At 42.3% G+C, this 16997-nt stretch overlaps 8 protein-coding genes across 8 annotated transcripts; 2 read left to right on the forward strand and 6 right to left on the reverse strand. All coding sequences in view use genetic code 12, as the record gives it.

Moving 5' to 3' along the window:
- Positions 1-112: 112 nt before the first annotated feature.
- On the forward strand, positions 113-1021 carry PICST_31956 (predicted protein; the record flags this gene model as incomplete). The annotated part of the gene is made up of 1 exon (XM_001384684.1): positions 113-1021. A coding segment is annotated over one exon (909 nt), but the record flags the coding sequence as incomplete, so codon positions are not given.
- A 157-nt stretch (positions 1022-1178) lies between these two features.
- OYE2.9 (NADPH dehydrogenase) lies at positions 1179-2396 on the reverse strand (the record flags this gene model as incomplete). Its single annotated transcript, XM_001385039.1, has 1 exon — positions 1179-2396. One exon carries the CDS (start codon positions 2394-2396, stop codon positions 1179-1181), a length of 1218 nt encoding a protein of 405 aa, XP_001385076.2.
- A 329-nt stretch (positions 2397-2725) lies between these two features.
- OYE2.4 (NAPDH dehydrogenase (old yellow enzyme)) lies at positions 2726-3937 on the reverse strand (the record flags this gene model as incomplete). Its single annotated transcript, XM_001385040.1, has 1 exon — positions 2726-3937. One exon carries the CDS (start codon positions 3935-3937, stop codon positions 2726-2728), a length of 1212 nt encoding a protein of 403 aa, XP_001385077.2.
- A 241-nt stretch (positions 3938-4178) lies between these two features.
- Positions 4179-5451, reverse strand: OYE2.1 (NAPDH dehydrogenase (old yellow enzyme) (EPB1)). Its single transcript, XM_001385041.1, has one exon. It carries the CDS (start codon positions 5446-5448, stop codon positions 4228-4230), a length of 1221 nt encoding a protein of 406 aa, XP_001385078.1. The 5' UTR covers positions 5449-5451; the 3' UTR covers positions 4179-4227.
- Positions 5452-6198: 747 nt separating this feature from the next.
- On the reverse strand, positions 6199-7581 carry PICST_47438 (predicted protein; the record flags this gene model as incomplete). The annotated part of the gene is made up of 1 exon (XM_001385042.1): positions 6199-7581. One exon carries the CDS (start codon positions 7579-7581, stop codon positions 6199-6201), a length of 1383 nt encoding a protein of 460 aa, XP_001385079.2.
- A 381-nt stretch (positions 7582-7962) lies between these two features.
- Positions 7963-9087, reverse strand: SCJ1 (dnaJ homolog in endoplasmic reticulum; the record flags this gene model as incomplete). Its single annotated transcript, XM_001385043.1, has 1 exon — positions 7963-9087. One exon carries the CDS (start codon positions 9085-9087, stop codon positions 7963-7965), a length of 1125 nt encoding a protein of 374 aa, XP_001385080.2.
- A 704-nt stretch (positions 9088-9791) lies between these two features.
- PICST_47192 (predicted protein) lies at positions 9792-11420 on the forward strand (the record flags this gene model as incomplete). The annotated part of the gene is made up of 2 exons (XM_001384685.1): positions 9792-10621; positions 10688-11420. Coding segments are annotated over 2 exons (1563 nt in total), but the record flags the coding sequence as incomplete, so codon positions are not given.
- A 95-nt stretch (positions 11421-11515) lies between these two features.
- Positions 11516-15246, reverse strand: ADR1.2 (ADR1-like Zn finger domain protein). The gene has a single exon (XM_001385044.1). The coding sequence runs from the start codon at positions 14737-14739 to the stop codon at positions 11590-11592; it is 3150 nt and encodes a 1049-aa protein (XP_001385081.2). The 5' UTR covers positions 14740-15246; the 3' UTR covers positions 11516-11589.
- Between the last annotated feature and the right edge of the window lie 1751 nt (positions 15247-16997).

Genomic DNA, 16997 nt, shown 5'->3' on the forward strand with positions numbered 1-16997 from the left:
TTTAAATCAAGAATGGTTGCACTTTTTCGCAGCCGCTCAAAGAAGCAGAATAATATGGTTGCAATATTATATTCTGCAAACATTATTGCTTTTAATATAAGAGCTGGACACTATGTCCGTGTACAAGTTTGCTATCGACTATTGCTACAATGGACCCGTAAATAAGATTACTACTTTAGTTGACTCTGTTATGACGTTTGTGAGCCCACAGGAAGGAGAAAGTTCTACCTCTACTATTTGTGCTAAAGATAAGACTAGAGTCGACACTTCTGCAAAAGAAGAACAAATTCAAGACCAATTTGAAGTTGTGAATGCAGAAGACTATGCCCTGGCAACTGAGACTATTACCACGGCACCTCCTTCGTCTGCCGGTTCAAGTTCTAAGAGAAAATATAGGAAAAAGAAAAAGAACAGGAAGAGAAGACATGGCAAAATATATGCTTCCATCCTGCCAGTGCCATTTCCAAAGTCTGGTGAAGAAAGCATTTTTGAAGCCGTCCAGGAAGATTCAACGGAAGAACCAACTGAAGAGGAGCTTGCCTCCTTAGAAGGACTGAGCTTTTTTGAAAAGCAGAAAGCCGCATTCGATAGCTTCAACAAACTTCTGGTTCTTTCCAAAACAATTGAAGATTCGGAGTGGTTAGACAAAGAAGATATAATACATCCCAAGAGCGGTATGCCAAGGGACATCTTCCAGGCCATGAAATTAGGGGAAAGTCCATTTCAGATGCCCCCTCAGCCTTTGGTACAAGATGTTAAAGCAATAGGGTTGCAACCCCCGCTTCAGACAATCGAACAAGCAGTAGCAGATGCTGCTGCTTCCGAACCAAAGCCAACAAAAGAGGCAGCCAAAGAAAGCAAGATGGCGTTGTTGCGAGAGATTTTGCCAACAAGCTTCTTTGAAACCCCCAGACGAGAGTTCCAATACAGAAAGACATCGAAGATGGAAGAGATTTTTCAATCTATGGAACTTGGTGGAAGAACAAACCCACCTCGTTATTTGATTCAACAAAATGGAAGGGTTTCACTTTTGACTAAAAATATGGAATCCTTTATCTCAGAATCAGAATCAAAAAGAAGCCAGGTTTGCTATCAATATCTAGCAAACTTCAAACAGTAGGCAAACAGTATTTATATCTTGTTTCTATTTCTAAAGTACACTAATAAACATAATGAATCTAAAGTCTGGCAAGAGCTCTAGGAAAGACCTTCTTCTCGTCATTCTTGTCATATTTACTTTTATCGTCATGGTTGCTCCAGGTGTTGTAGCCCCAGTTATCAGGAGTGTAGAAAGTAGGTCTTTCGTACTTAGTCAAAGGCTTGCCTTCAGCCAATCTCGAGACCAAATCGGGGTTAGAGGTGAAGTATCTCGAGAATCCCACAAGTACTTTATCGTCATTAGTTTCCTCCTGAATAGTCTTGAAGGAGGGAGCATCATAGGTGTAATTACCAGCTTTGACAATGACTCCCTTCCAGATGTGACGAACGAAACTATTGTCACCAACCCATTCATCAACTGTGACGGTACCTTGAACACGGGGCTCGACTACAGATATGTATGCTAACTCGTTACCCTGGTTAGCTCTCTTCTGCAACTCGTTCAACAAGTAGCTGAAAGTAGTGATAGGATGAACTTCTTCGTACTGAGCTCCCACACCTTGAACCATGGCCCAGGGAGAAATTCTCAAGGCCACTCTGTTGGCACCTACAGCCTTAATCAACTCGTCAATTACCTCCAAAACGAACCTGGCTCTCTTCTCGATGGAACCACCGTAGTCGTCTGTTCTCTGGTTGGACAGGGGATGCAAGAAAGTGTCTAAAAAGTAACCGTGAGCACCGTGGAGTTCAATGTAGTCGAAGCCAGCAGCAAAGGCATTCTTAGCAGCATTGATATAGTCATTGACTATGATATCCTTCAACTCAGCTCTAGTCAAAGCTCTGAGTGGGTTACCTACCTTTTCAGCTTTCTTCTGGTAGCCGCCTGAAGGGTATACGGCCGAAGCACCCACCAAATCGTGGCCATACTTCTTCAACAAAGCTGGATCGCCTACACGGCCCAAAAACCACAACTGACAACTGACAAAGGAACCCTTTTTGTGAATGGCATCAGTGATCTGCTTCCATGCCTTGGTTTGCTTCTCGTTCCAGATCCCAGGAACTCGGTCATACAAACCTGCTCTCTCGGAAACATACGTAGCCTCTGTAATCAACAATGTGCCTGGGTACTGAGCTCTGTCTTCATAGTACTTCAACTCCAAGTCTGAAGGAACGAAGTCTGCTGTGGCTCTCATTCTAGTAGTAGGAACGTACACGATACGGTTGGAAACTGAGTTTTGACCCACTGCAACGGGCTTAAACACATTAGTGTTCTTCAAGGGGACACCAGACTGTGACATGATTAGTTTGAGAAATATAGACGAGAATACTGCTGTGAAATAGAGTAAATTAGTGGCTTGCAAAGTGAAAAATTTCAAACCTTCGATGTCCCACTATTTATTCTTTACAGTGGGGAAGTGGGGGACGGAAATAGTGCGCATAATGAACTCCACAGTCTTATCGGCCGTAGGGGAAGCCGCGGTCTGATAACAGTGGCAGAAGGATCAAAATGAAATCAGATCGGTTGCAATTTGTCCCGATTACTAATTCAGTTTTCACTTTTTGAAGTTACTACTGAGGTTTAAATCTGTATTAAAGTATAATATGGTGGTGCTCTTGGTTAACTATTCTATTTTATAATTTTTGGCACTCTTTTCTTCTCCTTTTCTTCATCATAATGTCTCCGGTGCCCGTGCTCGTTCCAAGTATTGTAGCCCCAGTTATTCCACTGGTAGAAAGTGTCTTCGTCGTATTCTGCGAGCTGTAGACCATCACGGAGTCTTTCCACAAGATCGGGGTTACTGGTGAAATACCTCGAGAACCCTACCAACGTCCTGTCGTCTTCTATATCTCTCTGGAGAGCCTCGAAGTTTGGTGCATCGTAGGTGTAGTTAGCCTTGACAAAGACACCCTTCCATATTTTGGAAGCAAACGCATTGCTAGGAAGTTGGTATACCTCCAAAGGATCCTTGGGTGGTGGACCTCGGGGTTCAACTAACGAGACATAAGCTAGTTCATGGCCAAAATTCGCTCTTTTCTGAAGTTCATTAAGCAAGTAGCTGAAGGTTGTAATTGGATGAACAACATCATCTGCGCCTTTCATGCCTTGGCCCTTTCCCCAAGGAGAAACCCTGATTGCCAATCTATGAGCACCCACTACAGACACCAAATGGTCTATTAACTCCAATACGAATCTCGCTCTGTTCTCGATGGAGCCTCCGTATTCATCTGTTCTCTGGTTGGAACAGGGCTGAAGAAACTGATCTCCCAAATAGCCATAGGCACAATGGACCTCTACGTAGTCAAACCCTGCCTCTATTGCACTCCTAGCTGAGTTTGCAAAACTTTCATATATAAGCTGGTGCAACTCATCTTGAGTGTATTCCCTGAGAAGATTACCGGACTGATGTGCAATCTTCCTAGCTTCTTCACTATGGTAGATGGGGGAAACTCCAACATAAGGTAGATGTCTTCTTTTGAGAACTGCTGGATCGGCCACTCTTCCCAACATCCACAACTGTACTGACGAAAACGACTTGTTCGCATGGATCTTGTCGTTTATCCTTTTCCAAGCTACAATATGTTCCTTTGACCAGAGTCCTGGAATATGAACATCCAAGGCTCCCTTGTCAGTTGGAAAAGTCGCTTCTACTATCACCAAAGTTCCAGCAAATCTCGACCTCTCGTCGTAGTGCTGAAGCATCAAGTCAGTAGGAGTATGGTCATCCAGAGCCCGGACTCTCGTTGTTGGAGCAAACACTACACGGTGAGAAAGCTCATTGGTTCCTACTCTTAGAGGCTTGAAGAGCTTGGTGGTTGCTAGAGCCCTGTTCGCGGGCATTATGAATGTGCTTAGGTTAGGTAGCTGTGAATTCTATTCAAATATAGCTTCACATGAGATAGAGTAAAGTATCATGAAAGCATCCAATTCCCTTATTAAGCAACTCTCCAATGAAGATGATTCTTATAGGAAATATCATCATACCACTTCCCCATACTGCACACTATTGCTGATTGGTTTTCAGAGCTGGTTTTCAGGGCTGGTAAGGGCTGATTGGCAAACCTGTTCTACGTGTTGATGATCACAAATATCGCAATATTCTCTATTATACAATCTATCGCTTTATATATCTAATTACCCTTTATCTCTTGGGCGACAACCTTAACCTCTTCTTCTTCCACAAACTTGTGCTCAACACCATACTCGTTCCACGTATTGTAGCCCCAGTTATCTCTGGTGTAGAAAGTGTCTCTGACGTAGGGAGTCAACTCCAAGCCGTCTCTCAATCTCTTGACAAAGTCAGGGTTGGAGGTGAAGTATCTAGAGAATCCAACCAAAGTACGGTTGTCAGCAAGATCTGTACGCAATGTCGTAAATTCAGGAGCGTCATAAGTGTAACTACCAGCCTTGATGAGAATACCCTTCCAGATCTTGGAAATGAAAGAGTTGTCACCGACTTGAGCGTTTACATCAACATCATAACTGGCTTGAACACGAGGCTCGACTACAGAAATGTATGCCAACTGGTTTCCAGCATCGGCTCTCCTTTGCAATTCATTAACCAAGTAACTGAAGGTGGTGATTGGATGAACTACGTCTTCTTCGGCCTTCATGTTTTGGAACTTGGCCCAAGGAGAGATTCTGATAGCCAATCTGTCGGCTCCTACAATTGGAATCAAATGGTCGACCAATTCCAATACGAATCTGGCACGGTTTTCAATGGAACCACCATATTCATCAGTTCTGTGGTTAGTTGATGGTTGCAAGAACTGGTCCAAGAGATATCCATGTGCGCTATGGATTTCTACGTAGTCGAAACCAGCTTCAAGTGCGTTCTTAGCAGCAATGGTGTACTTGTTGTAAATGATATCCTTGATTTCTTCTTTGGTCAAAGGTCTCAAAGGGTTGCCTACTTCTTCAGCTAACTTCTTAGAATCTTCGTTCCAGTAAACGTCAGAAGCAGATACAAATGGCAAACCAGCTTCCTTAAGCAACTTGGGGTTACCAACTCTGCCCAAAAACCACAATTGAATAGAAGAGAACGACTTGTTGGCGTGAATTCTCTCATTGATTTTCTTCCAAGCAGCAGTGTGCCTGTCGGTGTAGATACCAGGAATGTTGTCGAACAAACCACCTTGCTCAGAAGAAAAAGTAGCTTCGGTAGTGATCAAAGTTCCTGGGAACTTGGATCTGGCGTCGTAGTATTCCAATTGCAAATCAGAAGGTGTGTGGTCCTTCAAGGCTCTGTATCTAGTTGTTGGGGCAAACACGACTCTGTGGCCGATGTTATTTCTGCCAACCTTGATTGGCTCAAACAACTTGGTGTCACCTAAAGCTCTTGGGGCAGTCATAATCTATTGCAGTCTATTGTATGGCGATCTGTGTCTGAAGAATGGATGCAAAAAAATGTCTTATATGCGATTGCTTTTATACTGACGCACGAGTTCCAAATGCGTGCACAAAGTTGCAGATGTTGCGCCACACATTAGTAATCACTGGCGAAGATGAGCCGCACCGCCCTAGAGCTTAACGAGAACACTGCCGTGCCGTCAAGTCTCTACCCATTACTACTTGCTAAATTTACGACATTGGAGCTATATGTAAAACTGTGAAGTGAACAAATATATATGATGGAACTTATAGGAATTTATGGTCTGATTTAATCACTTATTCTTTTGGCTTCGGTAATCTACCTCTCATCTCCTTTTTTAGTTGTTTCAGTGGTGCGAATTTGTTCTGTCGCTAAAACTTTTGTGCGTGGGGGTTCCATGAAATGCCGTTTGAAACCGTACAACAGAAGCAGATCGCAGGACAAAGCACATTTCCATTAGTAATACAATGTAGCTTGTAGTATCAGCCGTACGTCCCAAAACGGGAATTTAGCCACAAGTAGTGAGGTATTTGCATTTTGCTGCCGATGTGCCTATTAAAATATAATTCGCAAGTAGAAGAATTTTTATTACTGCGAAAAATGTTCATATCTTTCTCCCGGGAGACTCGAAACATAAATTCATTGTCTTAAATTATACGGACCTGATGACAGGCAATTTATAATTCCAATCTAACTTGTAGATGCTGTGATTGCAGTATACTCTTTGCAATTATTGTTTCTTTTTCTCAGACAATGTAGAACTTCTGAAGGAAGCTTTCAATAACGAGAAAAGAATTATAGCTGAGCCTATGACTACAGCTATTGTAGTAATAGTGTTGACGCTGTCGAAGTCCGACGTGCCGTGAGGAACATTGACTACTACCAGAGAGCCGCTGTTATGTGTGAAGTGATAGAAAACAGTATCATTTGTGAAGTACAGTTCGTAGTTTCCACCTATAGTTTGTTTGGTGTCAAATGGCGATTTGTCAAGCAAATAGTCGTCACGAACACTACATCCATAGAAGATCAATGGTAGCGAATTGTAAATTTCTGTAGAATCTGTTTCGTTGCTGGGCTTTTGGTAACGAGAATGTAATGGAAAATCAATGCTGGGTGCAGAGAAGTTGGCGAACTCAAATAATACTTCGTTGCCCCACTCGCCTACCTTGTACTCTGGGAGTTCGAGATCACGAGAGCCTTGGTTGACTACAAGTTTTGCTCCATTCGGAATCGACTGGAACTCGTCGAAAATCAACGACTTGTTGAGACTTACGTAGTAGTACAAATTACATTCCTGGACATCCAGGTCTTCCGGAGGTGTTACTTCTTGTGCAAAAGAAGTGTGCAAAAGCGGATGTAAACCATTTTCCTCGATGTGAGAGTCTATACCTGTGTCGATGTATCTGTGTCTGGGCTTTGTATGGAACAAAGTCTTGAATACATTCTCTTCTTCCTGATCATCTCCAAAAACGACTCTGAGTCCTGACAAAACTACATCGTCTTTAGAGCTGATTTGTTCATCTACCAAGAATAAACCAATCTCTTTGTACAATCCATTCTGTTTTCGGATCGACAAGGGCGAATCTACGGAGTACAATTGTTTAAATACGACTCCAGACCCGGAATTATATGACAAGTCAAAGTTGATCGAATCCTTCAATTCACTTGATTTTTCGAGATTAAGAATTGAAACATCTAATCGAGGCCTTTCAGCACTGTGGAAATGCAAAGCATTTACTGATTTGGTCCAATTTTCTTTGTTGACTTCTATGTCTAACAATTTGTTCAAGAGGCTCCTGACCTGGCCAAAGAACTCTTGCTTATCTTCATCGGTTTTCACGTGCTGAGGAGTCACATATACATTGACGCCTTCGGATAAGCGGTAGTTGAAGACGCGGTCTTCTGGAAACAGGTTGTCGCTGCTTTGGATACGCAATTGCTTAACAAGATCGAATTTCAGAAATGCCAGAGACTGCGAAACAGTGTATTTGTTCTCTACTAAGAAGAAGCTATTTTCAGCAGGTTGCACAGCAAACTCGGCCTGGTCTGCTTTCTGAACCACATTGTCGTGAGTGGATAAAGGGTTGAAAATGGTAGTTCTCTGTCTGAACATTCTGAGATTGTTGGAGAATGTAAAGCAATGAAAGTCTGATCTGAAAAGTACACAAATAGTTTAACTGGGGACTCATAGAGCTTAACTATGTCGAACCAAAATGCAAATCTGTGGATATCGTGGATCCATATGCAGGTAATTTTCACTCCCACTATACTCTCTCTTTATTCAACCTTCTATTCCTATATCTTCCTCGAATCTCTAATTTCCACTTCTACATTCTTACAAACATACATTTCTTATATTCTCAACTTTTATATATTGTAATATCCTTCGAGTCTACATCTGGCCTAGAACATCTCTCCTAGACCGTACTCTTTATCTATTTGTAGATGCAACTCCATCAGAAGTAGTCTGACTCACGTCTCTATAATACATGTTCTATAATTCATCTTTCTCGTGCAGCAACTTCTGTGCCTTACCCCCAGCTACAAGGATCTTGTACTGGATGAATAAATCTCCGTAATCATCATTATGGTCCTGGTGCTCATCCAACAATGGCATCCCCTTGCCCTTGATGATCTCTACTTCTCCGTCTGTAACCCTGACACCTTTTTCTCTCTTCAACGTAAGAACGTTATCTTCGGCATCCAAAAATGCAATCTTTCTCTCCCAGCCTCCTTCGATGGATTCGTTCAAAGTCAAGACTTCTGTTCTGTACAAATTACTATGGATCCGTCTGTAGCCCCAGCTCTTGACGAACTCCTCGCGGACATTAATAATCAAGTCGCCGGGAACCCAGTCTGGATTCCTGTCACCTTCGCCATGCAAAACAATGTTGGAATCGCGCGGCTGGCCCGGTTTGATGTATACTTCATAATGTCTGGGTCCAGCATGGACACCCTTTCCTGAGCAGGAGCCACATTTATGGGCTATAGTCTTACCCTTACCTCCGCACTGGTCACATTGCATTCTGACCTGTTGAACCATACCGGGAGCAAGCTGATGACGAACTGTCACTACTCCGGCACCCTTGCACTTGTCACATGTATGGGTTTGTCTATCCTTTGATCCAGTACCCTCACATTTCTCACAGATGTTCATCATCTCAACATCAAACTCCAACAACTTTCCATTATAGAAATCGCCAAGTGCTACATGCAAGTTTACTTGTGTGCTGTCACCCTTACGTACTCTCTGGCCGCCTTGACCACCACCACCGTGACCTCCAAAGAATTGTCCAAACATATCTCCAAAATCAAACTGGAACTCCTGGTTAGACGGTCCTCCGTTGGCGTCACCAAATTTGTCGTAGTTTGATCTCTTTTCGGAATTGCTCAAAACGTCGTAAGCTTCACCCACTTCCAAAAACTTCTCGTGTGCTTCTTCACTGCCAGGATTCTTATCTGGATGGTATTTCAAACTCAACTGTCTATAGGCCAGCTTGATCTCTTTTTCGCCAGCATCCTTGTTCACTCCAAGAATCTGATAATAGTCCTTTTGCGCAGCCGCAATAAGAAGTGCGAAGTTTACGAAAAGCACTGCTAGTATCGTGACAACTCTCATTGCGCTCTACAAGTGTTCTCTTTTGCTGGAGTAAATAAAAGGTGTAGGAGTTGCAATATTTTTCATACACGTCAACATTTAAATCGTTCTGACATTATGGAAAACCGGTATATGCAGTCCTGTTAGATCTAAATGTATAGCGATTTTCGAAGAATTCTATCTTTAATGAGGCAGAGAAGTTGACTATAAATTGTATAGGATTCATTTGGTCTTCGGAAAGGATAAGGGAGATCTCAAATTCTCTTTATTCCGTTTCTATCAAAGCCAGTCCAACTATCCCCCATAAAATTTCTGGAGATATACAAAACTTTGTATCTGATTGTTGGTTTACGGCTGTGTCATGTGACCCAACTAACTAAAGATAGACGGTTCGGTTATCTTGGAGATTTTATGGTAGCGCTGAATATGTATTTTTGGAATGGCTTATTCTTACGACGGTGTTGTATTACTGGTTTCACTTAGTTGGGTGGTCTTCGTTGTCCTACCAGCTTTTGATCGTATAACTCTACTCAGCAAACAAAATGCATATGCTACGAAATTCCGTGCAACTTTCAAAAATCTTATTGCAATTATCATAAGACCTTTTTTCGCATTCTCCAGCTTATCCCACAGTTTAGCCGAAAGTTGGGGAAACTTCTTCCGTCAGAATCTTTTTTATATAATTCATTTTTCATTCCAGTTATTCTTTTCTTGCTTTTCTTCCACTCTCGATGCTGTGGTATGCTTGTTCTGTAGCAGTACGCTTTGTAGGAAAAGAAGATACCCATGCTACTTCCGGAATCCATTTGGTGCAGAGGTCTGAGGCTGGTTCTGTGATTTCTGACTTTGTGCTCACGGTAGGCTACTTTGCACAGCTTGACAGCTTGCGGGTTCTTGTTAACTCTTCAAACAACGCTAAGAGCTCATTGAAGGAAATCTTTTGGTATCCTGGAAAACTTGTTGCTCAGTATGGCATCGCACTGAATATGGAGGTGTTGGACGAGTTGCGCTTTTTCAAGTCCTCCAGCTTTCACTTGATTCCCAACGATATTCTCAACAGACAGACCTTGGGCAACTTGTCTTTGTTGCACATCGAGCTTGGATCAGCTGCTCGGAACGAATACTTTGCCAATAGTACGTATGAGCCAATCAGCTTCGACTGGAAGGTTCTGACAACTGTCGGGCTGAGCATTGTTATAGTGCTGTCCCCGTTCAACTTCACTAATTCGCTACTATTTTCGAATTTTCTCTCCAGTGGAACAGTCATATATTCATTTCCTGGCGGTGTAGGCTACTTGACGGATATAAAGTACTTGGAGAACATGTGCGGAGCTGTGGTGAACCGAGCTGACAAGCCTTCAGTATCACTCGGTTTGGTATTAGGTAGCTTGAGAAAGCAGAATGGCGATGGTGATCTCATGATGATCTTGTCGTGGAAGATAATACGAGACTTGATGGTGAAACACCAGCCTGCTGGGCGTGAAGCTCCACAGCTTCACAATAATAAATTGGCTAGCAAAATCCCCTCTGTGGTCCGAGAGCCTAGGGAAGTCGAGTGGATCAAGAACTTTACCGTCTCGCATAGTACTTCTGTCTTTCCCATTCGTATTACTACTGCTAGTGACAATTCGTGGGGTACTTGTATCTACTATAACGAGACAACACTAGTAACTAACTTCCACGTTCTCAAGCCGTTTGTAGAATCGGACTCGGCAGATGCCAGGTGCGATATCTTTCTCTCGAATGCGGTGATTCTCACACTAACACAAGACGATTTGATATTCACGCCGTTCAAGGCAATCGATCTCTCGTTCATCAAGCTATCTCCGAAGAACTTGTCCCTCTTGACCAATAGTAACAAAGATTACGAGCCAGTTAAGCCAACTTACGATTATAAAGTCGGTCAAAAAGTCACTTCCAAGAGCTTTGGCTTATTCCTCAATACCACCAACGTCAAAGCTTTGGAATCAAAAGGAATAGTAAATAGCATATTTCAATTGGCTCTTCATGATGACGGGAAAGCCACCATTAATTCCGTCATCATCACATCCTCGTCTTGCTGGAATGGCTCCTCGGGTGGTGCTATTCATTTGAACAGCGATAACAGCTTTATTGGTATCATCTGCTCGAACGCACAGGTCAAGCTCCCGCTTTTAGATGTGGAGCTGGAAGAAGACAAGATCGAAAAGCTTCTGCGATTCTCTTTTGTCTTACCGGTACAACTTATAGACTACAGTTACAATTACGTAATGAACAAAAGTGCTGGTCCAGTTCATCTAAGTGGACAGATTCGCGATTCATGGCAACTCAAGACTTTTCATGAAGACATAGTTCTTGAACCAACGAAGTTATGAGTGAATATATAGATTATATTAGGTATCAAAAAATTAATCTTATCGATGTTAGCATTTATACGTATACATATTCGCAAATCAATAAATCTATCATTATAACATTAAGGTGTAAATTACTTTATATAATTACATAGGTCATATGGGTATGTTAATAATATACTTCTACTCTCTAGTCCTTGTGAACAATGTTGCTCACCAAAGTTTGCATACTCTTGCTATCGTTGGACTGAGTATTTGCCTGTTCGTCTTCTGAGATCTTGTTGGAAAAGCTTCCACTTTTCGGCAAGATAGGAGGCAACAAGAGCATATCACTAGCATTTGGTTTGGGGTTGCTGGGAGAAGCATTGGTACCATTTCCATTCATACTCATGCCTGGGGTTGCCAAGATAGGAGGTAGTGGTGGGTACGTTGAATATGAAGAGTAATGGTTCATCTTGTTGTTTCCGTTAATAGCCACTTTGAATTTAGGATTATTATTAGAGGGAACAACACCATTCGTAGCTGAAGAATTAGCAATGATAGGTGATTGTGATTGGTACTGGCCCTCACCACGGGTGTGTGAATTGCCCAATATCCCCAATGTTATGGAGTTGGATCTTCTATAATTGCTTGTGTTGTATTCTGGATAGTTGTATGTTACCATTGGGTTGGGTGCATTGGCTGTGGTTGGGGTAATACTCGCATTGGCAGCTGGTGGAGGGTAGAACACTTCGTGGCTCAAAATGATCTTGTCTTCCTTGGTGGATTTAGCCAATTCAGACTGGTCCAAGTCGTTGATGAATTTGTCCAAGGTGACTCTCAAAAGAGCCAAGTTGGTGCTTGTTGTGTTGCTGGTGGGTGCGTATTTTCTGTTGCTGGTTTCTCTGATGAAATCTAACCATGACTCGAAGATGGTGTCAAACTTCATCTTGACAATCCAAAACCACTTATTATTGAACGCAAAGTTTTCGTGGTAACTGATTTCGCTGTTTACAATGGCTGCAGCAGCAGATAATGCCATGTTGGAGTTGGAATTAGAGTTTGACACCAATGATGCAGAAGACATACGTGGAGAGGTGTTTGTTGGTGAAGGCATGTCCAAGTTTAAGGTGTTGCTTAAGCAGCTCTTGTTGTCCATCAACAAAAAGATGAGATTTTGCAATATGTAGTTCTCATTGAACAAGTCGTTGTTGCTCCAGATCATTAACAAGATCTTGTTCATAATCAAGTACCATTCTACCAAAAACAAATTGAGGTTATTCAATTGTAAGAAGTTGAACTCCTTGATGTTGATCAAACCGAGGTTCAAGTAGTTCGTGAAAAACACAATAGGGAAACTGATGATGCTCAAGTTGTTGTTGATATCGATGGAGTTCTGTTTGTAGTTGAAGAAGTTCTTGAGCCTGATTTCCAAGTTGGACGCGGCAGGATTCACGAAGAAATCCTGTAACGTTTGGTTAATGGGATAGTTCAAGTTGATCTCCTGCAAGGTCAAGTTCAATAATTCCCAGTTGTAGTACAGTTGTGGGATGAAGATGTAGTTGCTCAAAAGCTCGTGGAACTTCAAAGGGCTGCTAATAATCACGCTCTTTTTGAACAACTCAAAGAGTTTCATCAACGAGAAGTCCACATTATGCAACTGTCTGCTTGTGTTGTGGATGTTGATTGACTTGTTGATGAGAATGATAGAGTTGTGTAAACAGTTCTTGTTGTTGAAGATCAAGAAGTTGTCGCCCTTGACAAACTTCTTCAACTCGTTGGATAACGTGCTAATGATGATCATCTTCAAGAAGTCCTCGTCGTAGTCTAACTCTACCAATGACTTGGAGAACTTTAGCATTAAAGTGCGCAATGTCTCTTTGCCCTTGACAGACTTGTTTAGGAAAAACGAGTAAAACTTCGGAGGTTGGCCCTGTAAGTATTGTGAGAGCAAGATGTAGATGTTCCAGAAGAGATTGATGTTCAAATCTATCAAGTTCTCGTTGGAGTTGTTCAAGTCCTTCAAGTTGGATATGATGATATAACTAATGTCGTTCAAATAGTTAAGGATGATTTCATTATTGACAAAGGCACTGTCTTCTTCATCATCTGTGCTAGCACTGAATGCTTCGAGATTGTAGTTGAGGTATATATACGACAACAAATACAAGTTGTTCAAGATCTCGATCTGGTCGAGTAAATTGTTATTGTTGTTGTAGTTGGGGATGAGCTTCTTGATCAATAAGTACCACGCCATCTTGAAGTACTTGAACGACTTGTTGTAATTGTTGTTTGTAATGTATCCCATGGAAATGACGGAGTAGATGATGCCAATCTTGAAGTTGTTGGGTTGGGAGCCAGGAATGGGCGAATGTATTCCCAGACTCAGCTGTCTCAATGTAGGGGAATTGGATTTGTTAGAGTTGTACGAGTTCAAGTAGTAGATCAAGTCCTTAAGCATCTTGTCAAAGATGGGGTAGTTTCCCAGTGCTTGTTGCAAGTTTATGTAGCCGATCAAAAAATGGTCGTTCAACGAGTTACTTTCGTTGGAAATGTCGTAGCTAATCAAAAGCGACTCCAACTTTTTGGCTATTGAAAGCAAATGAATCAAGTCGTGATTCAACCCATCTTTAGCTGAGTTACCATTGCCGTTACTAACTATGCCATTGGCTGTGGACAATGTGACAATATCGTCCACGTTCTTTTCGTGAGTCTTCTTTCTTCTCTTTGCGTTCGGTACAAGACCTGAATTATGATGGTGACTGTTATGCAGAGTGGGCGAGAGATCATTTCTGTTGTCAATAGAAAGAGGCTCGATATCGTTGATGTTGTCTTCAGAAGAATTAGAAGCTGTAGAACCTAAACCATTGAAAATAGTCAATGCTATACTGGAAGAATTTAACATAGGCGTAGAATCCTGGTTATTGTGAAGGTAATTTGGATTCTGAATTTGATTTTGATTTTGATTTTGATTCTGGATCATCTGACTCTGGTCATGTACCTGGTTCTGGCCCTGGTTATGCTGGAAAGTCTGGACCTGGTTGGGTCCCGAATGTGCTGATGCAGCCGCCTGTGCTACTTGGATTTGCGCTGGTGCTGGGGCCAATGGGGGAGCAGGGGCAGGACCAGAGCTAGCAGCTTCTGTTTTGGGCTGGGCACCATTTGCGGCACTTGCCATCTGGCTGTTATGAACAGTACGACAGTGTCGTTGAAGCAAGTCTCTTCTTACAAATGACGACGTACAATGCATACAATGGAATGGCTTCTCGTTTGTGTGAGAGCGCTCGTGCCTCTGCTTATGTTCAGACCGAGTAAACGCTCTGGCGCAAAAGGCACAAATGTATTTCTTCTGTGTGGTCATGGCACCGATAGGTTATGATACTAGTACGATGATAGATGAGTAATAGGTATGATGCCTCTGATGAGGTGAGGTTTGTAGATGTATATGTATAATATGTGATTTCAAGTCAGCTGTGTTGCTTGACGTGGTGCTGAAGTATGATGTCCGAGCAAGGTGGATCTGTGGATGTTATGTAATTTTACGGTTGTTCTGGTTCGAAAATTTGAAGAATCTTCACGAAAAATTCAACCAACTACAATGGTGGTACAATTGCTAAAAAGGAATATTCAGCGTAGTTATAAGAACCTGTTTGCGCTGGTGTTCTTTCCAAAATATGTGGTTCTTCGTTAACTTCTTTCACGGACTAAGTATATACTTTATTTTGAATGCTAATGCCGGTGTGCTCTGCCTTGCGATGCGCTGATCAATTCCAGATTGGGCAGTTCGACGAGTTAACAGGAAGGTGTATGTGTGACGGTGGTAGAGATTCGGACTATTCAGAATTGACAAATTAACTTGGAGCGTCTACACATACATTTGGCATGCAACATGAAAACTCCACCAGCTGGTGACCAAAATTTTACATAGATTCTTGCTCCTATATATATCAGATAGTACGATTTACTGAGAAGGGCATGCACCTGCACGCAACCATGTCTCCACCTCAAAGTAAAATTTTTTGCGTCCGTACCCCGCAAATGTAAGTGAATAAAAAATTATTGTGGGAGATAAAAAAATGTTAATAGGAGTCGAGGAAGAAAGGACGGGATATTGGTTTCACCTGTGGTGGTTAAGTTCGTCCTTCCTTGCAAGATGGGGTGTTGCGCGGTGTAATTATCAAGCCTGCAGCAAGTCCCGCAGCCTATTCAGCTTGCTGCACATTCTGGTTCTTCTGGCTTTTCTGGTTCTCTCAGTACCGCTCAGTAGGCTCAAATCTTTATCCTCTAGGAGCTCAAGGGACCCTAGCTTGCCTAATCTGGTTTATACTTTTTATTCTTATTGTCATCTTCATCTCTACACCAACGTATCCCCATTGAAAGGGTCAGGAGTTGCAGACTGATCTCTGCTTACATGCTTACGACTAAAGCTTAAGCTAAAAGCATTTATGGCGCAAATCGTCCTTCGCAGTCTGCAATTTCATGTCTGTCAAGCAGCGCTGATACTGCCTCAGGGAGTATCTTATCGCAGGGTACAGGGACTAAGATTAAGCGCACCTTCAAGTTGTAAACCATTGTAGAAGCCTAAGCCATTGGCACGATAATATCCCAAATTATTTGCCCATCCGAGTGACAAGACGACTACGAATTTTGCCTTTAAGGGGTTATATACCTTGAAGTCAATGACTACCGGCTCTGCCATTTGCAAGTAGTACTCCTCAAAAAGAAAAGCGATTTCAAGGGTGGAAGAGAGACGAGAGGGGAATTTTTGAGGTGTGTTTATGATTCTAGACGTGGGTCCTCTTTACGATCTACAGATTTGCTATCGTGAATGCACAGGTGCACTGTTGCAATTGCAATCTACACCTGGATCTTATTATTTTGCATGCTCCCTCTCGACTACAGAGGTTGGTAGACCCTTCTCTGACCTTGTCCAGAGCTTCCACAAACTTTTCAGAATAAAGACAATCTTCGTGATCCAGCTGAGATAGGAGTCTAAGCTTTTCTAAGACAATTACTAACCACACATGAACTGGTTGGGAAAGTATGTGCACAGGCTCTTTCCAGATCCCGCCGCCGTTCTGGTCCCGAGATACCCTCCACTATACTGCTTGTGCCATTTGTCCCGGTAGAAAAAGAATCGACCCTCCAAAAACAGCCATACATTGATAATTTTTCAGTGGCTCTATCAACTCCAGAATCATACATTACCCCTCTGCACCCGGCTGGAGTTTAAAAATAAGTCCATTTGGAACTGGCCCGTATAACTTATTATTTTGTTCCAGAGTTCACCGATCAAGTCATATTATTCACATCAAGTATGATAGCAGTCACTGGCGTCATTCATGTCCACTTGTCAGAGCTACAAGATTAGAATAAAAATTAAGGATTTTGTAGCCACCTCCATCAGGCCCCCTAAAACTCCTCAACATCCTGTTTGTTCCACTTTGGTTCTGCATCAAGTCACATCTCCCCAGCACAACAAGATGTCCCCCACTACCTGTCCCTTCCGCCCTGGAGAATCCCCCGCTAAGGGCTTTGTGTCTCTTCCAGATGACAACTTGCAGATGGTTTTGTAAAAAATCAAATGGAGGCCCAGCACCGAAATTAAATCCTATTAAT

Source organism: Scheffersomyces stipitis, chromosome 5 (genome assembly GCF_000209165.1).
Source record: "Scheffersomyces stipitis CBS 6054 chromosome 5, complete sequence".
NCBI lineage: Eukaryota > Fungi > Ascomycota > Pichiomycetes > Serinales > Debaryomycetaceae > Scheffersomyces > Scheffersomyces stipitis.